This window comes from Cryptotermes secundus, unplaced genomic scaffold (genome assembly GCF_002891405.2).
Source record: "Cryptotermes secundus unplaced genomic scaffold, Csec_1.0 scaffold183, whole genome shotgun sequence".
In the NCBI taxonomy this organism is placed as follows: domain Eukaryota; kingdom Metazoa; phylum Arthropoda; class Insecta; order Blattodea; family Kalotermitidae; genus Cryptotermes; species Cryptotermes secundus.
The window spans coordinates 689,998-713,395 of NW_019729899.1; the positions used below are offsets into that span (position 1 = coordinate 689,998).

General features: G+C 36.6%; 1 protein-coding gene across 2 annotated transcripts in view; it reads left to right on the forward strand.

Moving 5' to 3' along the window:
- The window catches only part of LOC111865740 (putative helicase MOV-10), a 49,837-nt gene extending 29,983 nt beyond the window's left edge, over positions 1-19,854 (forward strand). For both annotated transcript variants that reach the window (XM_023853998.2, XM_023853999.2), the window contains exons 14-20: positions 2,628-2,842; positions 4,706-4,872; positions 7,364-7,485; positions 10,000-10,123; positions 11,621-11,797; positions 13,694-13,904; positions 16,439-19,854. In XM_023853998.2, coding sequence (XP_023709766.1) covers positions 2,628-2,842; positions 4,706-4,872; positions 7,364-7,485; positions 10,000-10,123; positions 11,621-11,797; positions 13,694-13,904; positions 16,439-16,485 — 1,063 coding nt within the window. In that variant the 3' untranslated portion in view covers positions 16,486-19,854. The remainder of the gene's footprint in view (positions 1-2,627; positions 2,843-4,705; positions 4,873-7,363; positions 7,486-9,999; positions 10,124-11,620; positions 11,798-13,693; positions 13,905-16,438) is intronic.
- Positions 19,855-23,398: the final 3,544 nt, after the last annotated feature.

Genomic DNA, 23,398 nt, shown 5'->3' on the forward strand with positions numbered 1-23,398 from the left:
TAAATTAAGAGTAAAATTTCTTCAGTAAATTCTGAATGGTATATTTAATAATTTTAATCACATTGTTATTGAGAAAATTATTTATATATTGACTGTTCCTCAATTTTCACAAATGCATTGAAATGATCTCCAGCTTAAACAGAAAACAACACAAATGTACCATACAATGTGGCATATAGACCCATTGCTAAGTGGTGGCTCTGTAAACAGTGTCTGTTGCTGTGTAACACCTTCAACAGTAGAACAGCCGGTTTATGCATCCCATTTCTAAGTGATGTCTCGGTGAACAGTTATGTTTGGAGAAATGAATGTGCACAACAAAAGAAGAACAATGTTTTCTGTGTTGTCTGCACTGTGACTGTTTTCTACGTAACGGCATCAACAGTAGAGAGGCGGTTTGTGCATGGTCTATGCCAGGCATGTTCAGCGTGTCGATCGCGGAACGATTTTTGGTCAATCTCATAGGCCTATAAGGAAATAATACATGAAAAGCATGTAAATTCACTTTTAATATAATGTGATTATATTCAGATTTTGAAGGGAAAATATGTATTAGTCATTCCTATTTTTCTGTTCTTGTGTAGCTTACATGAAAATTGCTTTACACTTGTGTTAAGTGAACTGTGGCGAAGTCCCTACTCCATCCTTATCACGTGAACTCTTATTTCATCATTCGTCATCAGCTGCATGTGTTCTGATGCAAGAGTGATCGACAGAACATGTGATTTACATTGAACCATCAAGTGAGACATGTTATTATATTAGCTGTTAGTGGAGATTTGTCGCTTTGCTGTGCATTAAACAAATACAGAGTTTGGGGATGAGCTCAGTGTAATCAAAGGGATGGTCAGTGCTCTGCCCATGTTATTTTATTAATTTTAAAAGTGTGCGTGCATGCGTTAGACAAAACACTTACCTCAATATAGTGGAAAATGCAACGCCTCAGTATCCTTGCCAAAAAAGGGTATAATCTGGAACATCATTATAATGGACTCCATAGCAATAAGTATGATGCTGATTTTCCACCCAGAAGTGAAATTCGTAAACTTAAGCTCAAAGAACTTAAATCGAAATTAGCTGCTCAACAACAGTTGAGGGCAAAACCAAGGTCACTTTCTAACAGTGCAACCAAATATCCTTCAAGGTCAGCAATCTGATCATTAAAAAATGCAAACCTTTCACTGAAGGGGAATTTGTAAAAGAGTGTTTTCTTGAAATAGCTGATAATCTTTTTGAAGGATTTAAAAATAAGAAAGCGATCATAGCTACTATTCAAGATCTTCAATTATCAAGAAACACCATTGTGCGGCGAATAGAAATGATGTGTGGAAACATAACTGAACGGTTGTTGAAAGATGTTTCCAATTGTGTTGCTTTCTCCCTCCAACTGGATGAATCTAGAGACGTCAGAGAGACAGCCCAGTTAGTAGTTGCTTTTACAGCAAACATCATGTGTCATGTTATTTTTACCAATATTTTTGCTTAACGGGAGGTACAACAATAGGAGGGGGTGGTAGATCACTGGCAGCTTTGACACTGAAAAGTCGATCACAACCTGTTTGAAGTTGGACATGCCTGGTCTGTGCCAAGGAGTTATCTTGAAGACGGTGCTACGGTTAAGTTAAGGGTTCAGTTGTGGATCATAAACTAGCAGGGAACAGAAGCTGAAGAATCTCCATTGTTAAGATTCTTTACCAGGAAAAATCTAGTGAAAACACTGCAGAGGAATAGCCATTGTTGTGAGCTGTTACCAACTAAAGACTAGTGAAAGTAGACTGGGAAGACTTAGTGTGGAAATTAGCAATAGTGTTATAGTTATTTGTATTTAGTACTTATAAGTGGTCAGTAAAACTATATGCCATCCAAAGCCCATCTATAATCACAAATACACATGGCAGTATGTATTCTTTTTACTGCAGCATTATGCCATAGAGTTAGCTGCCTATTTTTGTAAGTGTAATTTACCCTGTAAATGTCATTTTCAGTTTTGCTGAAGATAACCACATGTTGTCTGTTTCTAATCTCATAAGGTACTGTCAGTGCCCTTCAGTTCCACTACACATGTAGTAGGCTCATTTTTTTCATAACTGTTATCATCAAGATTCATTTGATTGTGTCAACTTTTCATCTGATTTACCTCAGACTGTGCATCATAAGTGTCACTTTCATTTTCAATGAACACATTCTTCATGCTTTACATCTGGAGCGATTCATCTTCCATACCATACAGTCCACCATAATTTTCATTATTATATGCATCAAAACTGTAGACCCAATGGGTGAGAATCAGAACTAGATACCTTAAAAGAGTTTATGATAGTAATATTGGGGACACAGAATCAAGAGTCTGTGAGTACAAATGCAGAGGACATTGTTGGATCAGCAACCAGATAACGACTGGCAAAGACGCAGCAGACTGAGAAGACTTAGTGTGTCCTGTGGTGAATTGTGGGGTATGTGAATTAGTGATAGCGATATAGTTACTTGTAGTTACGATTTGTAAGTGTTCAGTAAATCGAGTTACCAATCCAAACGCCGTCCCTACTCATACTCATACACATGACACTATTTTACCTTATCAGAATTTATCCAATTTCTTGCCTGTAATTCAGTTTGTTTGTAATTAGGCTTGTCACTGGAGGTATTCCTGCTGGTCACTTCTCACACTTGTTTATTGATGAGTGTGGCCAGGCAGCTGAACCAGAAACGCTGATCCCAGTAGCTGGTCTCTTCACAAGTAACAAGGAGAAATTCAGATTGTTTGGGCAGTTGGTGCTGGTAGGTGATCCAAAGCAATTAGGTCCATTGCTGCGATCCACAGTAGCCATTAAACTTGGCCTAGGTGAGTATTGTGTTTCTGTGCATTTTTATGCATTATTTGCATGAAACACAAAATTAATGTATAATGTGGGGGTTCCTTGGTTTGTCTCTAGACGTTCTCAGCAGAGTTTGATGAAGTTTTGTGTTATAGGTCCACTCTAAAAGTTTTCGGGTGAATTTAATATTGGTACATACATGTCAGTTGGGGGCGTGCGGTAGCATAGTTGGTTGAGGGGCTATGGTACAAGCCAGAAGGTGATGGGTTCGAGTCCCAATGAGGTCATTAGATTTCTTTCAGTTGACCTAATCCTTCCAGCCGCACTACAGCCCTGGGGTTCATTCAGCCTCTAACAGAAATGAGTACCAGGAATTAATTAAGAAATAATTTTCCTGCGGAGTAAAGCGCAGCCAGCGCATAAGGCTGACAACCTTACCGCCATCTTTGAGCCGATTGTCTAAATAATGTGGAACCCTCAGTGTCTCACAACTTTATGGGCCTTCACGGCCTGGTACAGGGATAGCTTTACCTTTTTTTCTCCTTTCTTTCTTTCTTTCTCCATACCTGTCAGTTACACCCCCTGCTTTGTATGTAGGTCAAATTGAACTTTGTCACATTTTTAAGAGAACAGTTTATTGTGCATAAAACTAATGTATGACACAAAATTTAGACTACATTAACACCATGGAACTGGGTCATTCCTGAGAAGCTGATATTTACTTAGCTCTTCAAGAAATTCCCACAGCTTTATGGAACCCAAAAGTTCATTACTGTGTTCACTAGAGCTTGCTGTTTGTCCCGGTCCTGAGAGCTGAATCCAGTCTACACCAGCCATCCAGTTTTTAAAATCCAGTGTAATATTGTTCTTCCATCTGTTTCTAGATGCTCCTAGTGGTTTCCTTCAGGGTTTCCTACCAAACTGTGTATGCACATTTCTTCTCTACCATGTGTGCTACATGCCCTAGCTGTCTCATCCTCCATGGTTTTCTCTTGTGATAATATTGGTGTTATGCTGAAATCCACAGTAATAATCTCCAATAAATCCATCTACATATGGACGTAACTTTGAGAGATTATTGTTATAAAATTGTGTATGAAGTTGATAATCATATGCCTTTAGAAATGCTGCAGTCAGTTTTATCACCCATGTTTTAAATTGGTGCAATAATAGGTAGATTCCTTCAACTGCTGAAACATCTATGCCTTGTTTGGTGTAGGAATAACTGGTTTATGGGTCTCAGAACATAATGACAGAGCGGTGTGTCTAGTAGGTCTAGCAGTAATGTTCTGGTCTTGTGTTCAAGAGATATTCTGTTTGAATCTTAACCAGTATACTGGCTATCCTGACAGGATTTTCAGTCTTCCTCAGTCCCTTCTGGGTAATACCAGAATGGCACCTGTATTAGGCCATGAATACTACCATCCAATTCCTTTCCAGTTCATCAGTCATCCTACCATTTTATGCTGTATGGACTGAACAAGTTGTAACCCACAAAACAGGAAACATGATATTTCACCTCCTAAGTAAAAAAAGTAAAGCTATCCCTGTAACAGGCCATGAAGGCCCATAGGGGGTTTTCTTTTGGAGGGGGGGGGGCATATAAAGGTTAAGGCTGGCATTGGCAGAGTTAAGAGATAAACTTTCTGAGTCTGAGGTGTATAGTTTTAGTTTACTCAAAACTTTTTTTTTTTCATTTATGTGCATTTGCATTATTTTTATCAATTTTGGACTTGAATTGGGATTTGTATGGTGGAAAACCTGTCCTCTAGCCTCTAGGAAACACAAGCATTCCATGACTAGAAGGTGTATCTTTTTCTTTTTCCTAAATCTGCTGATATGTAAAGTGTTGATGTGGATCCAAATCAGGCTTTCTTTGTTTCTTTAAGGCACATCACTCCTTGAACGACTGATGAACCAGTGTGACTTGTATAAGAAGGATGAAAATTATAAGCATTATAACCCAGCTGTGCTTACCAAGTTGGTACAGAATTTTCGATCTCACAAGAAAATTCTTACTGTTCCTAACAGTATGTTTTATGAAAATGAACTAGAGGTAAATGAACAAATATGTCTGTCAGACATGTAATTTATGATTTAATGATACTGAATATCAAGGTTAAATATTCACCCTCTTCCACTTGCCATTTAGCATGACAAACACAAAGTTTCTGCACTCTGTACAGAATTCTGTTAAGGTGCAGTTATTTTTCTTAACAGTATTTGTCCAGCATTTGTGTTGTTTTGAACTTTGTTCCAGTGTAAAATATAACACAGATTTTTGAGCACTTTGTTTGATAGTCTATGTATTTGTCTGTTTTAAAACAAAAAATTTTGTGAAGAAGTGAATTTTAAGTTGCATTAAGAACCAAAACCGTCGCTTCAGTTTTGAAATTACAATATATACCTTAAAGAAATCTATTGCTGCCATTAAATAAACTCCATTGTTACTAATTTGCTTTACTGGTCTTGAAAAAGAGGTGTGTTTTTACTCTTCTACTTTATTGTGCTCCCAGTGAAAAGTTGCAAAATTGTGCCTATTAGCTTCACTATTTCAGCCTGTCTCTCCAGCCATCTGTTCTCATATAATAATAGCATGAGAACCGATGAACAGTGTTCATGAAATTTTATTCTGGTAAGTTTTACAAAAAGTATGTTGACACATACCAGTTTTTGTGAATGGACATTTCATCTTAAGACGTGCGTGTGTTTCTGTACCCATTTTGAGCACAGCTTGCACAGCTGATGCAAAAAAATGTTTCAAACAACATTTTGAGAGAGAAATGAATCTCACACTGCATACCCAGTATACCTTTCTGCAGGTCTTGAGATAATTGAACAAACATGAATGAATGTGACAGAATTGTTGCACTATGCGTTTCATCCTTCATGAACTCACAGAGTTATATTCATCAGCAGTAGGGCAGGTGTATAGTAGAGAGTATGTTTTTAACCCATTGTTGCAACCTCCTGAATTCTGCATTTTCTTACCAAGTTTCTGGTTTTTGGGGCCTAACAGATATAGCTTTTGATGCATTTGGAACACACAATGAAGCGTAAGGTCCACAGCCATATTATAACTCCAAATATTTACAAAAGAAAAGTCTAATTCTGGAAGCTCCAGTGCTTGAATCTGTGGAGATTTAGGAAAATGTAAATACAATTGTCTGATTTATGCAAAAGTAGGAAATGGTAGGTCAAGAAATTCTCTTTCTCCCATGAAATTACTCAAGTTCATCATGTATATGGAGGTTCTTGCCTTTGTTGACTGGTTGATGTCTCTGCTCTTCATTGTGATTGGTGCACCACCAGCTGCAAGGCTCATACAAATTTTGCCGATGAGCCAGTATGCCTGGTGGCCAGTAACATTTGGAATTAAAGGAAATTATCATTAACTGTGGAGTGCTTCACAGCACTCTGTTTCATGGTGAGCATTGCAGTTCATGCGTGGGAATTTGTTTATGATTTGTCGGCAGTGAGCAAAACTAATCAGCTCAATTAGCCGTTTTTTCTCAGTTACAGTTAGTAAATAGCATGTTCCATCATGGTGCGGTATACTTTAGTGCGACACACCTGCTGTAAAGTGTCAGCAAAAATTTTGACATAAATTTTGTGATGAAAGAGTTCCCAGCAGGCAAACAGTTCACAATTTTCTGAATAAACTTAAATCAGTGATAATAGACAAGAAACAAAAACATAAGTGACAAATGCTTACTGAGGAGAAGTTAGATGGCATATGAACCATACTTGAACATACACCTAGAAAATCACTGAAACATCTAGCTGAAGAGACTGAAGTGTTGAAGTCTACTGAAAGAAGGGCCACACAATTTCTGAAGTGTACACCCTATAAAACAATAGCAATTCAACCCTTGCAGCCACACAGTCCAGCTATCAGAGTTCATTTCTGCAGTTGGTTTCTGCAGTCCGTCATCGAAGGTGAGATTGATCAGTGAGTGACAGGGACAGTATTTTCAACACTTTGTATGATCTGTGAATTGTAACTACTTCATTCTGAATGTTGTCAACTGACAGGCATATTGATTCATCAGCAGAATTTATATATGTCTCGCAACCAGCGGTGCACCAGTTGGCATGAAGCGCAGAACCATGAACTGGTCAACAAACGTAAGAGCCTCCCTGCAGAAAGTTTAAGGGAATCAAGGTAAAGCTGTCCCTGTGCTTAATTAATTAAACACTGTGCCATGAAGACATAGGGGGAGTGGAAATATGGCTCCCCCATTCATGACCTTGACACCAAATTGAGGCAGTTTGTCTGCTTCACACCGCAACCACTTTTGCAGTGAGGAAAGAGCCCTCTGTACTAATTGGATAGGAGGCTGGTTGGGTTCCAGAGTCGGTCTGGACACTGTGGAATCGAAAAAAAAAATCTTTCCCCTTCCTGAAACCCTGGCCCGTTGCATGTTACAGTACTAACCAATCTATCCCAGCTTCCAGCTTAAGGGAATACATGCACATACATTTATGAATATATCCATACACCTGAATGACTGCTGCTGTTAATAAAATAAATATTAACTGTTTAGGCACGTGGTGATCCTTCACTGACATCCCTGGTGTGCAACTGGGAAGGTCTTCCCAAGAAGGGATTTCCACTGATCTTTCATGGAGTGAAGGGAAAAGATCAGCGAGAAGCAAATTCCCCAAGGTACAAACCCCTCTGAGCTGCCTATACATTGAATTAAGGGGATGTTTTTGTTGCTCTGTCGTCTAAACAGATTTTTTTTTGTTGCTAGTGGGGTGGGACTAAGTCCCTTGTACTGCGGCCACTTCTGGCCTATTGTACCAGCCCCAGATGATAGGTGAGGGTGATTGTGGAGCAATTGGTGGAATGAAGATTGGCAGGGGATACTCGGAGAAAACCTGCACCAGTGCCACTTTGTCCACCACAGATCCAACTCAACCAGACCCGGGATCAAACCTGGGCCGCCGCGGTGGGAAGCCAGCAACTAACTGCTTGAGCTATGGCATGGCCTTCTGTCTCTCAGCAGATTAGGCTCAGTCCTATTTTGGGTGCATAACGATCTTGTGATGTATCTTCCTGTGTTCATATCCTCTTGCTTTGCATAGAAGTACAGCTTCAGGGGTCTGGCTGCTTTCTGTTAAGGTGATTTAATTATTTTCATTGCAATTTTGTTTCCTTATGTTTAGTTTTCAGATATTAATTTCTTTTGTGTGGCTTCAAGTTTAGCTAGTCCGAACTACAGTGTGATGCCTTTTAAAGCTTAATTTCCATTGGTTGAATTTTATTTCCCCCTGCCATTCCCAAGTTTTATTTCAATATAAAAGTATGGGAACTGCTTTTGTGTTTAAAATTTCAATTTTATCTCTTTTCTTGTTTCCTTCTTGATGATCCTTTTTTTTTTTTTTTTTTTNTGCGTGCGTGCGTGTATCTATCCATAATGGAGAATTTTCCCTATTATGTTGTCATCTTCATAAGCAGTGTTAATCTTAAATAATTAAAATATTTTATTAATGATTTAAGAAGAAAAGGATTTAGTGTTGAATATCACCTGATGCAATGGCTTGTGCTGGGGGAAAATAAACAATTCCCAATACAAAACTAAAAGGACAACACTACCAGACCTTTTACAAGTGTGTCCTTACTGTGATTCACATCCCACTTTACACTTTACAGTTGTATGTCTCCTCTGCTGGTCATAATTTACATGGTGACCATCATCCTATACTTTGGGTGTACCTGTCTGCTGGCATCAACAGATATTGGCTGAATTCATCAATCAGTTAAAAATTCAGCTTTCCAGACTGTTACCCACAAGGGATATTTTGCTTACACACACTTTTGTAGTTTACTAGCCTACTTCCCATCACATAACACACAAGATTATGATATCACTACACTGTCAGAACACAGCATCTACTGGTTAGGTGATGTGTCAACAGTATTCTCTCTGTCATCAGCTATTATATTTTTCGTGGAAAATGCTTATTTAGAAGAACTTCTTCAAACCTATATTTTGTATTTTTTTTCAGTATTGGACGGTGAGCTTACAGTGTGGAGCTTCTAATGTTGTGCATTGTATGTACAAGAAATCATTTACTTTTCATATTTACTGTTTGATGTGTGGAGAAAAAAATAAAAAGAGGGTGGGAGAGAATATTGTCACATGTCTGAGGTTCCATGACAAGAAATGAATGGGTTCCGGATTAGACAAAGCTGTTTATTGAATAACTCATTTACATTTACAACTGCAGTCACTCCGAGATAACGTCTTCCAAACACTGCAACCTGACTAGCCTGTCATCTCTCACCTGACCTCTGATCTGTTGTTCTGTCTAATCTTCTCTGATCTCATATCTTCTTCAGCCGGACGGACTAGAAGACACATTCTTGAAGGGTAGTCATTTCCCGTGTTAGCTAGTGTATCAGTACCTGGCCTACACATATTCATTGTTGCAGGAAGGTGTTTTCATTTTTTAGGTAACACATTGATTATATATCTAGCTATTGGTTGAAGAGGTAACAACGCTTAGTGAGCCGTTGCCTGGCAACGGACGTCTCTGTATGTGCTGTCTCAAAAACGTGTTGTAACAAGCCATTGTTCAGCAATTGACACCTCAGATACACATATTCTGTCTTTTAGGCAGCACACCACAATATCAATGAGTAATTTTAAAGATGTTTCCATTCATAAGCCTTGATTTTTCACCCATCACAGATAGGCAGAGGAATGTATTTGTTTAGCCATGATTGTCTGCTGTGTGAATTTGTGCCTTCACCCCTGCTGCCAGGTAGGAAGAGGCCAAAATAGACCATACGCAGAGACAGAAGCCACAGCGCAGTATTTGTAGTACTTTCTGAGCTGCAGTATCTCAGTCATTAAGATGGCTGGAATTTCATTATCATTATGGGGCATTAGTATTTTTCTCTGCACCACCACATACAGAATGGTTCTGGAGTTCACATTCCTTCCTGTCCTGTGAATATTGGTACTTGCTTCTTGAAGGTGAAAGCATATGGAGTAGAATGCTTACCAGTTCCCCCTAGAGGGTAAGAATGTGTTGGATCTTGATCACAGCATTTCTGTACATTTTCATGTTGTGTTAGTTGATAGGCAGAGATATAACTTTAACCTTTTGCAGCACCCTTGTTAGTTGCCACACAGTGTAGAACTAAAGAACTACAATATTTTACTTGCAGTTATTTCAACATTCAAGAGATTGAAGTGATCAAGAAGTACATTGAACGTCTGCTGACAGATCGTTTCAGTGGTCGAAAACTCTCGCCAGAACATATTGGCATTATTACACCATACAGGAAGCAGGTGAGTTCTTAATTGTTAATAATCCATCTGTATATATGCTAAGACTTTTTATTATTTTTTAATAAAGGTCTGGGAATTGCATATTTTGGTATAATTTTGTTCCCATTGCAGATCCAATTTGTGTGATACATTTCCTATTCAGAATGATCTAGAACAAGGGCATGCTTTATCACCATTGCTTTTCATCTTTGCTTTAGAATATGCCTGTAGGAAGGTCCAGGAAAACCAGGTGGAACTGAAATTGGATGAGACTCATCAACTTCTGGTCTATGCTAATGATGTAAATCTATTGGGAGATAATATAAATACCATAAAGAAAAACAGAAATTCTGATTGATGCCAGTAAGGAGTTTGGTCTAGATGTAAACACAGGGAAAACTAAGTGTATATTGATGTCTCGTCACCAGAATGTGGGGCAAAATCATAACATAAAGATAGCTAATAGATGCTTTGAAAATATGTCAGTGTTAAAATATTTGGGAATGGCAAAGACAAATCAAAATTTGATTCAGGAGAAAATTAAGAGGAGATTGAATTTGGGTAATGGTTTCTACCATTTGGTGCAGAACCTTTTAATCTTCTTGCCTGTTGCCTAAAAACATGAAAATTAGAATAAACAAAACTACAATTTTGTGTGGGTGTGAAACTCTGTCTCTGACATTAAGGGATGAACGTAGACTCAGGGTGTTTGAGAACAGGGTACTGAGGAGAATATTTGGACTGAAGAGAGATGAAGTGATGGGAGGATGTCGACAGCTGCATAATGAGGAGCTTCCTGGCTTTTACTCTTTGCCAAGTGTAATTAAAATGATCAAGACAAGGAAGATACGATTGGCAGGGCATATAGCATGAATGGGGATAAGAGGAATACATATAGGATTTGGTGTTAAAATCAGAAGGAAATAGAGCACTGGGAAGACCTGGACATAGGTGGGAGGATAATATTAAACTGGATCTTAGAGAAATAGAATGGGATAATGGAGACTGGAATAATTAGACTGAGAGTAAGGAGCCATAGCAGGCCCTTGTGAACATGGGTTCTATGAAGTGTTGAGAAATTCTTGAGTAGCTGAGCGACTGGTGGCTGCTGAAGGACTTGGCTCCATGGAGTTAGTTAATTATTGCATGTCGAGCAACTTCCCAAAATTTCAGTAAGACTCTTGGGATATGAGTAATATTGACCTTAATTTCATGTGATTGACTGGGCATGCATCATACAGAAAGCTGAGATATGCAAAACCAATCATTTTACTTAAATAGGGCTGCAAGCAATTACTTCTCCCCATACAAGATTTCATAGCGTTTCCTCCCCAGAGTGCTTTAACTGATAGAAGTAGTAACATGTGTTTGGGAAACATTGGTACTAATTTTGGCCACGCTTTCCATTTTTAGAATATAAGGAGGATTAGAAATAAATATATAATTTGTGGGTACTCTTAAGCCCTTGGCTCTCCTTTATCCTATCACTGATGTACATAAACTTGTATACAATTCAAGGTCCAGAAGATCAGAAAAATGTTGGATAAATGCAAATTGAATGACATCACTGTGGGATCAGTTGAAGATTTCCAGGGCCAGGAACGTCTTGTAATCATAATCTCAACAGTTCGTTCCACTATGGCACTTCTCCAAGAAGATTACAAGTTTCATCTTGGTTTTCTGAAAAATCCAAAGGTATTGCTGGTTAAGCACTTTACTATGTATCCATAGCTTTAATGTCAAAGTTTGTTTGTGATGGTGGTGGTAGTGGTGATGATGATAGGTAATAGATTGATTAAATCAAGACAGATTTGGATGTGTGGCTGTGTGTGACATGTTGGATTCATGGGTGAATGGCAAATGCATACAAAATTTCAGCAGGTAAACATCAAGAAAGGTGATCACTTGAGATATCTAGGCATAGATGGATGGAGAATATTAAAATCAATCCTAGATAAATGTGAGGATGTGATCTGATTGAGATGATTGAGAGGGTCCAGTTGCATGTTTCTGTGAACAGAAGGTTTTAATAATGAATCTTCAGTATCCATAAAGTGAAATACATTGTTTAAAAATACCCTGTGCCATTCACTTAATTGAGATAATAGTAAATGTATGCTCTGAAGTCCTGGATGGATCCTCTGGATATAATTGTGAATCGTCAGTGTGTGTTTTGACATAACAGATCAACTACAGATCAGATCTTTTGCATTCATCAGATACTGGAGAAAAATGGGAATACAATGAGACAATACATCAGCTATTCATAGACTTCAAGGAAGCCTATGATTCAGTTAGCCGGGAAGTATTGTACAATATTCAGATAGAGTTTGGGTTACCCATGAAACTAGTTAGGCTGACTAAAATATTGTGACATATTGACCCCTACCTCCCCAGCTGCACGTAGCTGTAACGTAGTGCTCACGTAATAGGCGAGTAATCACCCCGCATCCTGGTAGCTATGCAACGTGCAACGCGCGGTGACGTCACGAGCGGAGCCGACGTTAGCCGAGTCCCCGCGACCATGAAGCTATGCAAAGCGAATCAACAGCGGTGACGTCACCGAGGGATATTGCGGTTGCTAGGCAGCAGTCAACAACTCCGGACAGCGTGGCTAGCAACAAGGCACCAGACGAGAATTGTCCGATCAAGGCTACATAAGGAGCAGCGAAGGCTATTCACAGTCAGTCAGTTAGTCCGGGAGCTACCGCCGAGTGAGTCCTCGAGCTACCTCCGAGTTAGTTCTGAGTTAGCCAGCAACTAGTCAGTTGTATTCTGGCATTTGGAGTGTAATATTTGTGATACTGCAGATAGCAGTAATCGTCAGATTGTAATTGGGTGACTGTAAGAGCGAATGTGAAATAAAATTCGCTGTATCAAAGATGGCGTGAAGTTATTTGTCGCGTTATATGCCCAATACGCGACAGTATGTTTAAATGAAACATATAGTAAAGTCCATATAGGTAAACATTTGTCTGATTATTTCCCTATGCAGAATGGTCTAAAACAAGGAGATGCTTTATTGCCACTGCTTTTCAACTTTGGTTTATAATGTGTCATTAGGAAGGTCCAGGAAAAGCTCAAAATTGGTTGTTTTTTTTTTTCTTGTTGGAATCGATGTAACAATTTTTACAGATTCTAAAATCGGTAAATTACAGTATCTGATTCTATATACTTTCTAGAAAAAAGTGGCGTTTATTTCGTTCGTTTATCACAAAAATTGTAGAAATAACAGCATTTTGAGTAACATGATTACAATTTCATTACTCTACAATGGCGGACATTTAAATTAAATCCGTCCCGCGGCCACTACCGGAATTTAAATGGCCTTCCGATAAAAATACTCCTTCCAGCTCCACAGTTCCAGGTATTTTAAAATCCCATATTCCTGGATGATAAAGTGTTCTCTCTGACTTAAAATTCGGTTGCTAACACTTTATTACCAGGAGATTTAAAGTCCTCTGTTCATGGACACTGATACTTTCTTCTCTTTAACAGAATGCTATTTCAACTGTAAAGGTTTTGTTGTCTTTTAAATTTTAAAATAATTTGTGAATATCATAATATTCACAATCTTCTCTTCTGTTCCAGAGATTCAACGTAGCCTTGACACGCTCAAAGGCCCTGTTGATTACTGTGGGTGATCCAGATATTCTTCAGTGTGATGTGCATTGGCGAGAATTCATCCTTTTCTGCAAGAACAATGGAGGGTACACAGGTGTGCCACTCAAGTTGAGGTCTCTGCCTCAGCAAGTGGAAGAGTTGACTTTTGACCTCTCATCGCTCAAAATCAACCCAGCAGGTGATTGAGATCATCATGATCCTATTGCATTGGAATATAATTATAACAAACATCTTTATCTTTGTCATCGCCATCTACTGATAGTTCCTGCATAGTGGGTTGTTTCATGACAGAGTCTTTTCCGTTCTTCACTGTCATCCAGAGCACTTGTATCTGCACCTGCTATATCTTCACTCTTTTTGTGTATCTTTCCTCACCTGGCATCTCCACTGTCTGTATATATTTTGCATCTTCATTTTTAACATTCTGAAGGAAATTCTGTTGTCATCCATACATAACACATTATCCATGGTTTAACAGAGTGTTCTTGTGTTCTTCCTGCAGATTTTCCTTAATATCCTAGTTTCAGATATTATCTCCCTTTGCCCGTTTATTTTAATGTTCCCATAGAAACTTCATGTCAGCTTGTATGTGTGTACATCATAATCCATTATTCCTATTCAAGTACACTGTCAGTAATACAACAATGATTTTTAAATATAAAAGACACCTAAAATATGTAAGTGTATAAGATATTTAAAAATCGTTGGTGCATTATTGACAGTGTACTTGAATAATAGGAATAATACATCAATGGAACAGGATGCTAAAATATCATAGTCCATATCCGTTTATGTGTAATGGACATACCCATATAGGCATATGTCAAACAGAGATCTCAGAAATGTGATGTGAGTTCTGTAAAATATTCATATTTTTCTCTCCAGATCATTAATACCATTAGCACCAAACCCTGCTAGTGGGCTTTCTGCAAAACCACTTCAATCCAGTTCACTTCCTCTCAATATTCCATATTTACATTTTTTTTTTGCTGAAAAATTTTTACTTGAAAGTTGTGGTGCATAAAATATGTGAAAACTACTTTTCAGAGTACATGTTACATTCAAGTGATTACAGTTGAATGTGATATGACAACACAGTATGGATATTCATATCTGTCTATTGTACCATGTAATTCCTTGATAAACTTTGACATAAAAGTGCCCCTTGATAAAATCCTGACTAACACATAATTTTCACACAAAATTCTATGAAAGTTCTATGTGATGTGTCAACACAGGATGGATACTCCTGCATATGGACTCCACCATGTGATTCGGTGGATATTGTTGAGATGGAAATGTTCCTTAATAAAATTTCAGCCAGCACATAATTTTCTTGAAAGTTACAATTATAGGTCCCCCTACCTTCTTACTACAATGGGTTTAACTTTAATCCGATTTTTCACGAAAATTACGTGTCTGTCAAAATTGAAGCAGTGGTGCAGTATTTAATTTTTCCAGAGAATTTCTTGTCTAAAAGCAGTGGTTTGTAAATTACTCAGAGACATAAATTATGAGATTAATACGGTAATTAGTCTTCTCATTGTGGGGGCCCAGATTCACTCCCACGTCATTGCACATGGTTTGTTATGAGCAGAGTGGCACCATAAATGGGGCATATTTTTCTCCAAGTTCTGCTGTTTACTCCCACCAATCCATTAATTCTCCATATGCATCTGTGAGTATCACTGTTTGAGCACAGTGTGAGAACCTCACACTCAGTTAAGCCTTGACATCTTGCCTGACACTGGCCGGGATTCCAGTATAGGAGTTAACCCCTCAAGCCAGCATATAAACCCCTACTAGTTGTATGCTGCAGTGATATTTAAATGACCCTGTACCAGACATTTCTCTAGGAATTCTTTCACTATTTTATATTTCAGAAATTGCTGAAGTGAGTTTTGTTAAATTTTCATAATGGCATTACAGATGTTCTGTTCATGCAGCAAAATATATCACTCATTTCCAGGCAACACTGTGATTTGAAAGTTACAGAACATTCCTTATAACTCCTATAAAATGAGTTCACTAGGAGAAATAACCATCATAGGGAAAACTGCGATCTTTGGAACTATAATGTTTCAGTTTATTTAATTCCCGTCTAAGAGATGGCAGAGCAGTTCTCTGTGAGTTTGCAGTCGGTGAAAACAAATTTGGGCTGCCATCAGGGTATAATAAATCATGCATTTTATTTCTCTGAGATTCATTACTTATTTGTTTCTCAGTCTTGCCTTTGTCTTCCATGTTTTTTCCTCATAGACATTCTTACATGCATTGGTTTCCCCCTCTCTGTTACATATAGCCAGCCATTAATAACCATCTTCAACAACTCTGATAATATGAAGATAATTAAGTAGTTAAATTTTATTTATGTACTGTATTTATTCTTTTTTTTTTATTATTATTATTTGATTCAAAAGTATGGGATCATCTTACATTTGCATATTAAGGAAAATATAGAAAAGAATCAAACATGTTTCGGCAATATCTAGGAAAATCAGATTCTAGAATTGTTTTCAGAAATATTATACTGTAGTGTCATTGTGTGTAAAATAATGTTTATTACTATTCAGTTAACACAATCCAGGATTGTGTTAACTGAATAGTAATAAGCATTAGAATTGTGTGGTTACCATTGTCTTCATCACTGTAGTCACATGTAATTTACCCACTTCTGTATGCTAATTGAAATCATGTTTCTGTTGCTTCTAGGGAGCAGTAACACAGAAGATGGCCCACAGTGGCGCAGTGACATTTAATTTTAATCACATTGGAATTTGGAATCTGTGCTGTGCATTAGAAGTACATTGAGCTCTTGATTATCCACAGTAATGAAGGGGAGAAGTAGCATGGATAATTAAAAAGAATGGATTATCCAACAAAAAGTTCTGTGAAGAAGTAATTGCCTGCTTTCCTTGCACTGCATATTGATTCATACAACACGGACCGCAATGAAAACAATGCATCCAAGAGCCACAACAAGGTGATCTCATAGGTCTCCTTTTATTTTTATTTTTATTTCTTTTCAATATAATGAAAGTAGGCAAAAAATCTGTAAATACCTACCATCAATGCTGCATTCAGTCATGAAAATCACTTATTATTTACTGGCCATGCTACTGTTAACTGTACATGGAGACAAATGTCTTTTCAGTAGAGAAAGCAGTCCTCATTCATTGGCAGAAGGCCAACACAAAACACAGTAAAATAATTAATTAGAAATATGTGACAGGATGAGATGTGCAGTCTACTGCAAATCATTTTTAAGCATTACTGGTATATATGACACATACATAATGGACAACACTTATTTAAAAGTTTTAATCTGCATATAAATTATCAAGAGTCTGTTGTAGTGAAATCTTGTCATACTGATGTGATTCTACTTTATCTAAACAAGTGCTAAGTGCAATCTAGAAATAGCAGGAGAGAAATTTTGTCCTGATGATGTAAGACCTGGAGTAGTAAACTGGAACTGATTCTATTTTTTACACTTTCCAATTGACATTTAAAAGCTCCCTTTTTAACCACATATAAATGTGATATATCATTGCTGTCTGATGTAGAGTTAGACATATAGTGTTGGATGCATATCATTAAGAGCCAGCTTTCAGTACAATATGTTCCTGTCCTGTAGAAGTGGAGAATGAAAATGGATCTGCTTCACAAAACACTGACCATCCATAGTGCCTTGTGCATTTCTTCTGTCTGCTATGTATTGTATTAAATAAAATTCAGTTTTTTAGGGTTCTGGGTTTTTAATTGTCATTGCATCAGTTCAGTAAGAAACCATCTGATGCAATAAATCGTTGATTCCACCTCATATATTTCGACTCTTCAGCAATCCTCTTGGTGTGTGCTAGTTTGAAAGAGTATTGAAATATTTACAGTCCATTGTGTATAACAGCAGTAATTTTAAGAAGTATTAAATGCTTTTAGTATTTGATATATGAATTTTGACTTGTTTTGGACTTCATCCATCATCTGGTATGTAAAAGACAATGGATGAAGTCCAAAAGAAGTACAGTATACACCGTCATCAGAATCCTTTCAAGTCTATCTGTGTAAAATTAGTGATGTACTAAGTATTGAACTGAGAAACGTAAGTACATTTTTTCAAATTGGTGGGCACCCATGAGGATGGCCAAACAGCCAAAACATGTAGGGAGGCAGCAGTCATTTAGTGATTAGATTTGGAGTTGGACCAGCAGAGTTCTGATTTTTATTTTATGATTTACATGGTTGTGTATCAACATGATATGTATTGGGTATTATGAGCTGACACCTGGGAAATTAGTATATCCAGTTAGTAACAGGTAATTCAATTTAATAAATAGAAACAATCAATAGTCATATGTAATTGTATGTATGAATATCAGTTCTTCAGTATAAAAATTAACAGTCCACAGATATTAGCATAAAACAAAAAGTGATATCCTGTATATCAGTTGTTGAAGAAATGACATAATTAAGGAAATTGGTTTATAGAAACTGGAAAAAAAGGAACAGTTTTTTATTGCTGTGTACTTTGTTTTATTATATGGCCACAGTTTGCCTTTATGTCTCAGTGCTGCAGGTACATCTATACAAATAATCTTGCAATACCATAGCTGCCATTTTGTGCCTTATATTTACTAACATCAGTGAGTTGAAAACGTAATCAAAACTATGCATTATAGTCACCACTTTAGTCTTACACATTTGATTACATCCTGGGTTAACTGGCTGTAAGAGTAAATTTCAAGAACCAAAACATATTTTAACAAATACATTATGCAGTTCCATCCTTCAGTATGTTCTGGACAGTATAGTGTTCTTCTAGTGTAAGTGCAATAAAGAGAGTAAGTGTTTTACAGATGTAGCAGAGATTTATATATTTTTAAAACTCTCACATTTTTGTACATTGCTAATGTATGTAAGAAATTGTTTGCCATATATACTGTGATATCTCTTTAACAAGCAGGTTTCTTTGCTAACCTCTTATTTTCCCTCTTTCTACATGTTGGCAATTCATTCATTATATTCTTTCATATTAGCTCTTCTGCTGGCATCTCTGAGTATACTTATGCCCATAAGGCATGTTTCATGAAAATCAGCTTAAATCAGATTAGTTATTATGAGGATACCTGCTGTATTATGAGTAGTAGTAATTAAACAATGTGGTAATTCAAAGGTTAAAATGTCCTAAGCCTCATATTCAGAATTGCATGTTTTATGTGTGAGTTGGTGAGTTGCAGTGGGATTTTAGGTGTGCCACAGAAGATGTAGGACTTGCTAAAGTACAAATGGTGATCATTAACAAACTAACTTTCCAACTTACTGACTTCCTTGGTGAAGTGATCAGTAGTTACTCAGTCAACTGAGAAATTCTCTCTTGTGGAACCTGAAGATTCAGCACTGTTAACATAGTTGTGTTTTATATATATATATATATACATACATGAATATGCAATGATCCCTTTGCACTCATTTGTCAAATAATTTTCAGCGTGACAGTTTTATTGTCGCACTCAATGCTAAGAGATAAACTTGTTATGTACTTAAATACAGTCTTTTCAACCAATAATCCTTTTGAACTGCAGCAGTGGTATTGGTATGAAGTTCTTACATTTATAATATTATGTAGCTTGCTAAGTGTTAGAAACTGCATAAACCATTCCACTGATTTATGGAAAAAGATACATTCTTATAAGTCATTCCACTGTTTAAAAAAAATGATATAGATTTTCAAAATAGTAATTAATGAAACAGTTTTTGTTCACAGATGTTTCAGTACATATTATTTATATTGTATGTAACTTTTCATATTTCTTTCGTAGTCAGCATATCAAATTGAAATGAAACATGGAATGACATACAGGATTTTGTGTCAAGAGTACAAAAACAAATTTAAATGTAGCAAAATTTTATGCTGACAATACACAAAGCTTCAGAATAATCTTGCAAGACTCTGCCAGTGGGTTAAAGTATTTTTACATCTGTGACACATCATTTTATATATGTTGAATATTGTTACATTTAAGGATTGTTGGAGTTACATCAGTTGATTAATCACCATATTATAAATGTGACATCTTTAAGAAATTCTGTATGTTCGAATATAAAAGAAAATAAATTGTGTATCTGCATGAAAGAATTATTTAATACAGAGTTATTAAGCTATCCAAAGAATTACCTGCATCTTATGGAACTCAGGTTTATTACCACATTCACAAGAGGTGGTCCTTACATGAGCCAGATGAATCCTGTCATCGCCTCCCTTTCTGTTTCTTTAAGATCCTTTGTATTGTATTGTATTTTAATATAATTCTCACATCTTTGGCTAGGTCTCCTAGTGGTTCTTTCTTGCAGATTCCTCCACCAAAACTTTGTACACACTTCTCTTCCCATGGATGCTACATGCCTGATCATTCAAACTATTTGGCAAGGAGTACAGATTATGAAGCTCAGTGTTTCATGCCCATGCAAAGCTATAGGTGAAATTGTAGTTTTGTATATTTTAATCTTTCAGTTTTAGATAGCAGATGAGAAGAGAAAATCTACTTCAGGAAAATAGGCTAAAAATGAGGGTTTGAATCATACCCAAAACCTCTGCCATTCATCATCTGTTCATTGCTTTAATAGAGGTATACTTATTGGCAAATGCAAGGAATAAAATTTGTAATATCTTTGGGCGTCATCTGTTAAGTGTGTGAGAAAAAGGAAGCAGAAACTGAAAGAAAAGTTAGTTTTATGTATCCTGAGACATTTTCCACCTTCTGAATATAAACTTGCTCTTTTTATTTAATTACTGTTACATCCTATTATATTTACCACTTGCCTAACATAGCTGCTGAACTCCCAAGAGCTCAGTCTTCTTTGAGAAGTCAACAGCCTCTCAGCTTTTCAAGAACTTCCCACATTTTCTGGAACCTGAAGGTTCATTACCTTGTTCACAAGAAGCCTCCACTGGCCCCTGTCCTGAGCCAGATTACTCCAGTCCATATCACCCCATCCTATTTCTCTGAGATCCATTTTAATCTTATCCTCCCACCTACATCTAGGCCTTCCAAGTGTTCTTATTCCTTCTGACTTTTCCACCAAAATTCTATAACCATTCCCCTTCTCCCATCCATGCTATATGCCCTGCCCTCCTTATCATCCTCACCTTGATCATTTTACTTACTTGGTGAAGAATACAAGTTATGAAGCTCCTCATTGTGCAGATTTATCCAGCCTCCTACCATTTCATTCCTCTTCAGTCCAAATATTTTCCTCAGCATCGTGTTCTCAAATACTCCCAGCCTATGTTCTACACATAGTATCAGAAACCAAGTTTCACACCCATACAAAACCACAGGCAAAATTGTAGTTTTGTTTATTCAGATTTTTATGTTTTAACAGCAAATGAGAGGACAGAATGTTCTAAACTGAATGGTAGCAAGCATTACCTGAATTTAGTCTGCTCTTATTTTCCTCATGAATCACATTTTCCAAGTAGATTCATATCATCAGCATAGACCAAAAGCTGATATGTCCCCTTTAATTTTAGTCTCAACTGGCTTTCCTGGACCTTCCTAATGGCATATTTTAAAGTAATGGCGATAAATCATCTCCATATTTTAGACCATTTTGAATAGGAAATATATCGGACAAACGTTTACTTATATGGACTTTACTGTAGGTTTTATTTAAACACATTTTAATAAGCCTGAGTAGTTTCTTGGGTATCCAAAACTCAGTGAAAATATTGCACAATACTTCCCTCCTAACTGAATCATAGGCCTTCTTGAAGTTTGTGAATACTACTTACATAGCATTGATTATACCAGACATGTTGGAATTTAATGAAAGTTTTATATCAGCCTTCGAGCTATGAATTAAACCAAGTACCTCCCAAATATTAAACATAAGTGATAACCACCCAGCTGTGATGAAGTTTTACATTTTCATTACCAAAGCATTGTACATACATACATACACAGTTCATAGTTTCATTGATCCATTTTCTAATCCAGACCTGATATAGCACTCCTCATAAAAAGACTTAATTGCAAAAAAACAGTCGAGTCAACAACAATACGTGTACATTCATTTATCAAGATAAATTTTTGCTTGAAATGTATTCATCTATTGAATAAGAGGCATTTGAAATAAATTTTTTCAATGTATGCCTAAAAATATTCACATTGTCTTTCAAAATTTGTATATTTTGGGGCAGATTATTATAAAACATGATTGAAGAGTACAACACACTTCTTTGAATCAAAGGTAGTCTTACTGAGGAAACATGTAACTTTTCAAACTGTCTTGTGCATGTATGATGAATAGCATTATTTGTTTGACAAATATTATGATTTCTAACAANATGATACTTAACAAGTTTTAATATCTAAATTTTATTATCGAAACACGACGAACACACATTTTATATCATTTTATAAATGGCAGGCAGTGCAATGGTTTAATGTGATTGATACACCTGAGGATGGCAGAATGATGCCGAAACATGTAGTGTGAAGTGACAAGTGAAATTGTATGCACTAAAAGACGGTCAATATTTGATACTTAATATGTAGATATGTTTATTATCTATCTCCATACCAAATTTCACATGGTCCAGTAGTCCATTATTTATTGCCATTAAACCACGAACTAAATAACATTTTGAACAGCTGCCATGTGTATTATTCTAGAGTCTACAAAACGTTACCTTTTTAAAATTTGCATATTTGTCAAAGCATTGTTACTATACATCATTTCAGGGCCCTAAATTACCATCACTGTCACATCACAAGTTCATACATCTGCCTTTTTTTTTATGATTATAGGAAAATTAAATTGTGATGTTGACATGACCTCCAATGATAAAGTTTTACAAAGTTTCAAGACAATTGGCCAGGCGGTTCAAATATTAAAAGATGGGATCAGAGACATGCACACACATACACAGATCTCATGATCTTACTTTCTGTTCTTCTGAAATGTAAGCTGCATAACTAAAGCATGACCTAAAGGACAAAAACATTTGGTGAGAATTTTATTGTGATTATCCCGTTATTTTCTGATGCTGCTTCAACTTATGGGATTTTTTAATGCAGCAGAAGGTAAGATGATGGTCTGTAATGAATGAGGAGGGATGTGGGAAGAAATAAATTACCTTACTCCAAGATGCTCTCTCAGAATCAACTGAATTGAATTGAATTGACATTGAATGTCAAATGAGAAACATATAAGTATTTTTGGTTTCAGTTATACAAGTATCCCAGAAAGGCTGAATTCCAAAATATTATTTCTGGTTTCTGTTTAAAAATATTGAAAGATATTTATAATCAATATTCTTATAGTTTTAAAAATATGACTGGTGTGAAACAAATTTCCGTTGATTTTTCTGAGTCTTTTAACAGAGTGGGGAATAAATGGGTGTGTGGATTGGTTACAATTTTTAGTTGCAGTAGCCTGTATTTCCCTGTCAGTAATTTCTTCACACAGACATAATGTGTGCCACTACCAAATTATCTTTCTGAAATTTTCAGTGTACTTGCACCTACAGTCATAACCATAATTTGGAGCCATCAATATGCATAACAAAATCAAATTATTATCACAAAACGAATAGCTGCTTATACCAACTACTTCAGCTGCGGTCATTTACCACGCACTTTTAGAAATTGCTCTTTTTTGATCTTCTTT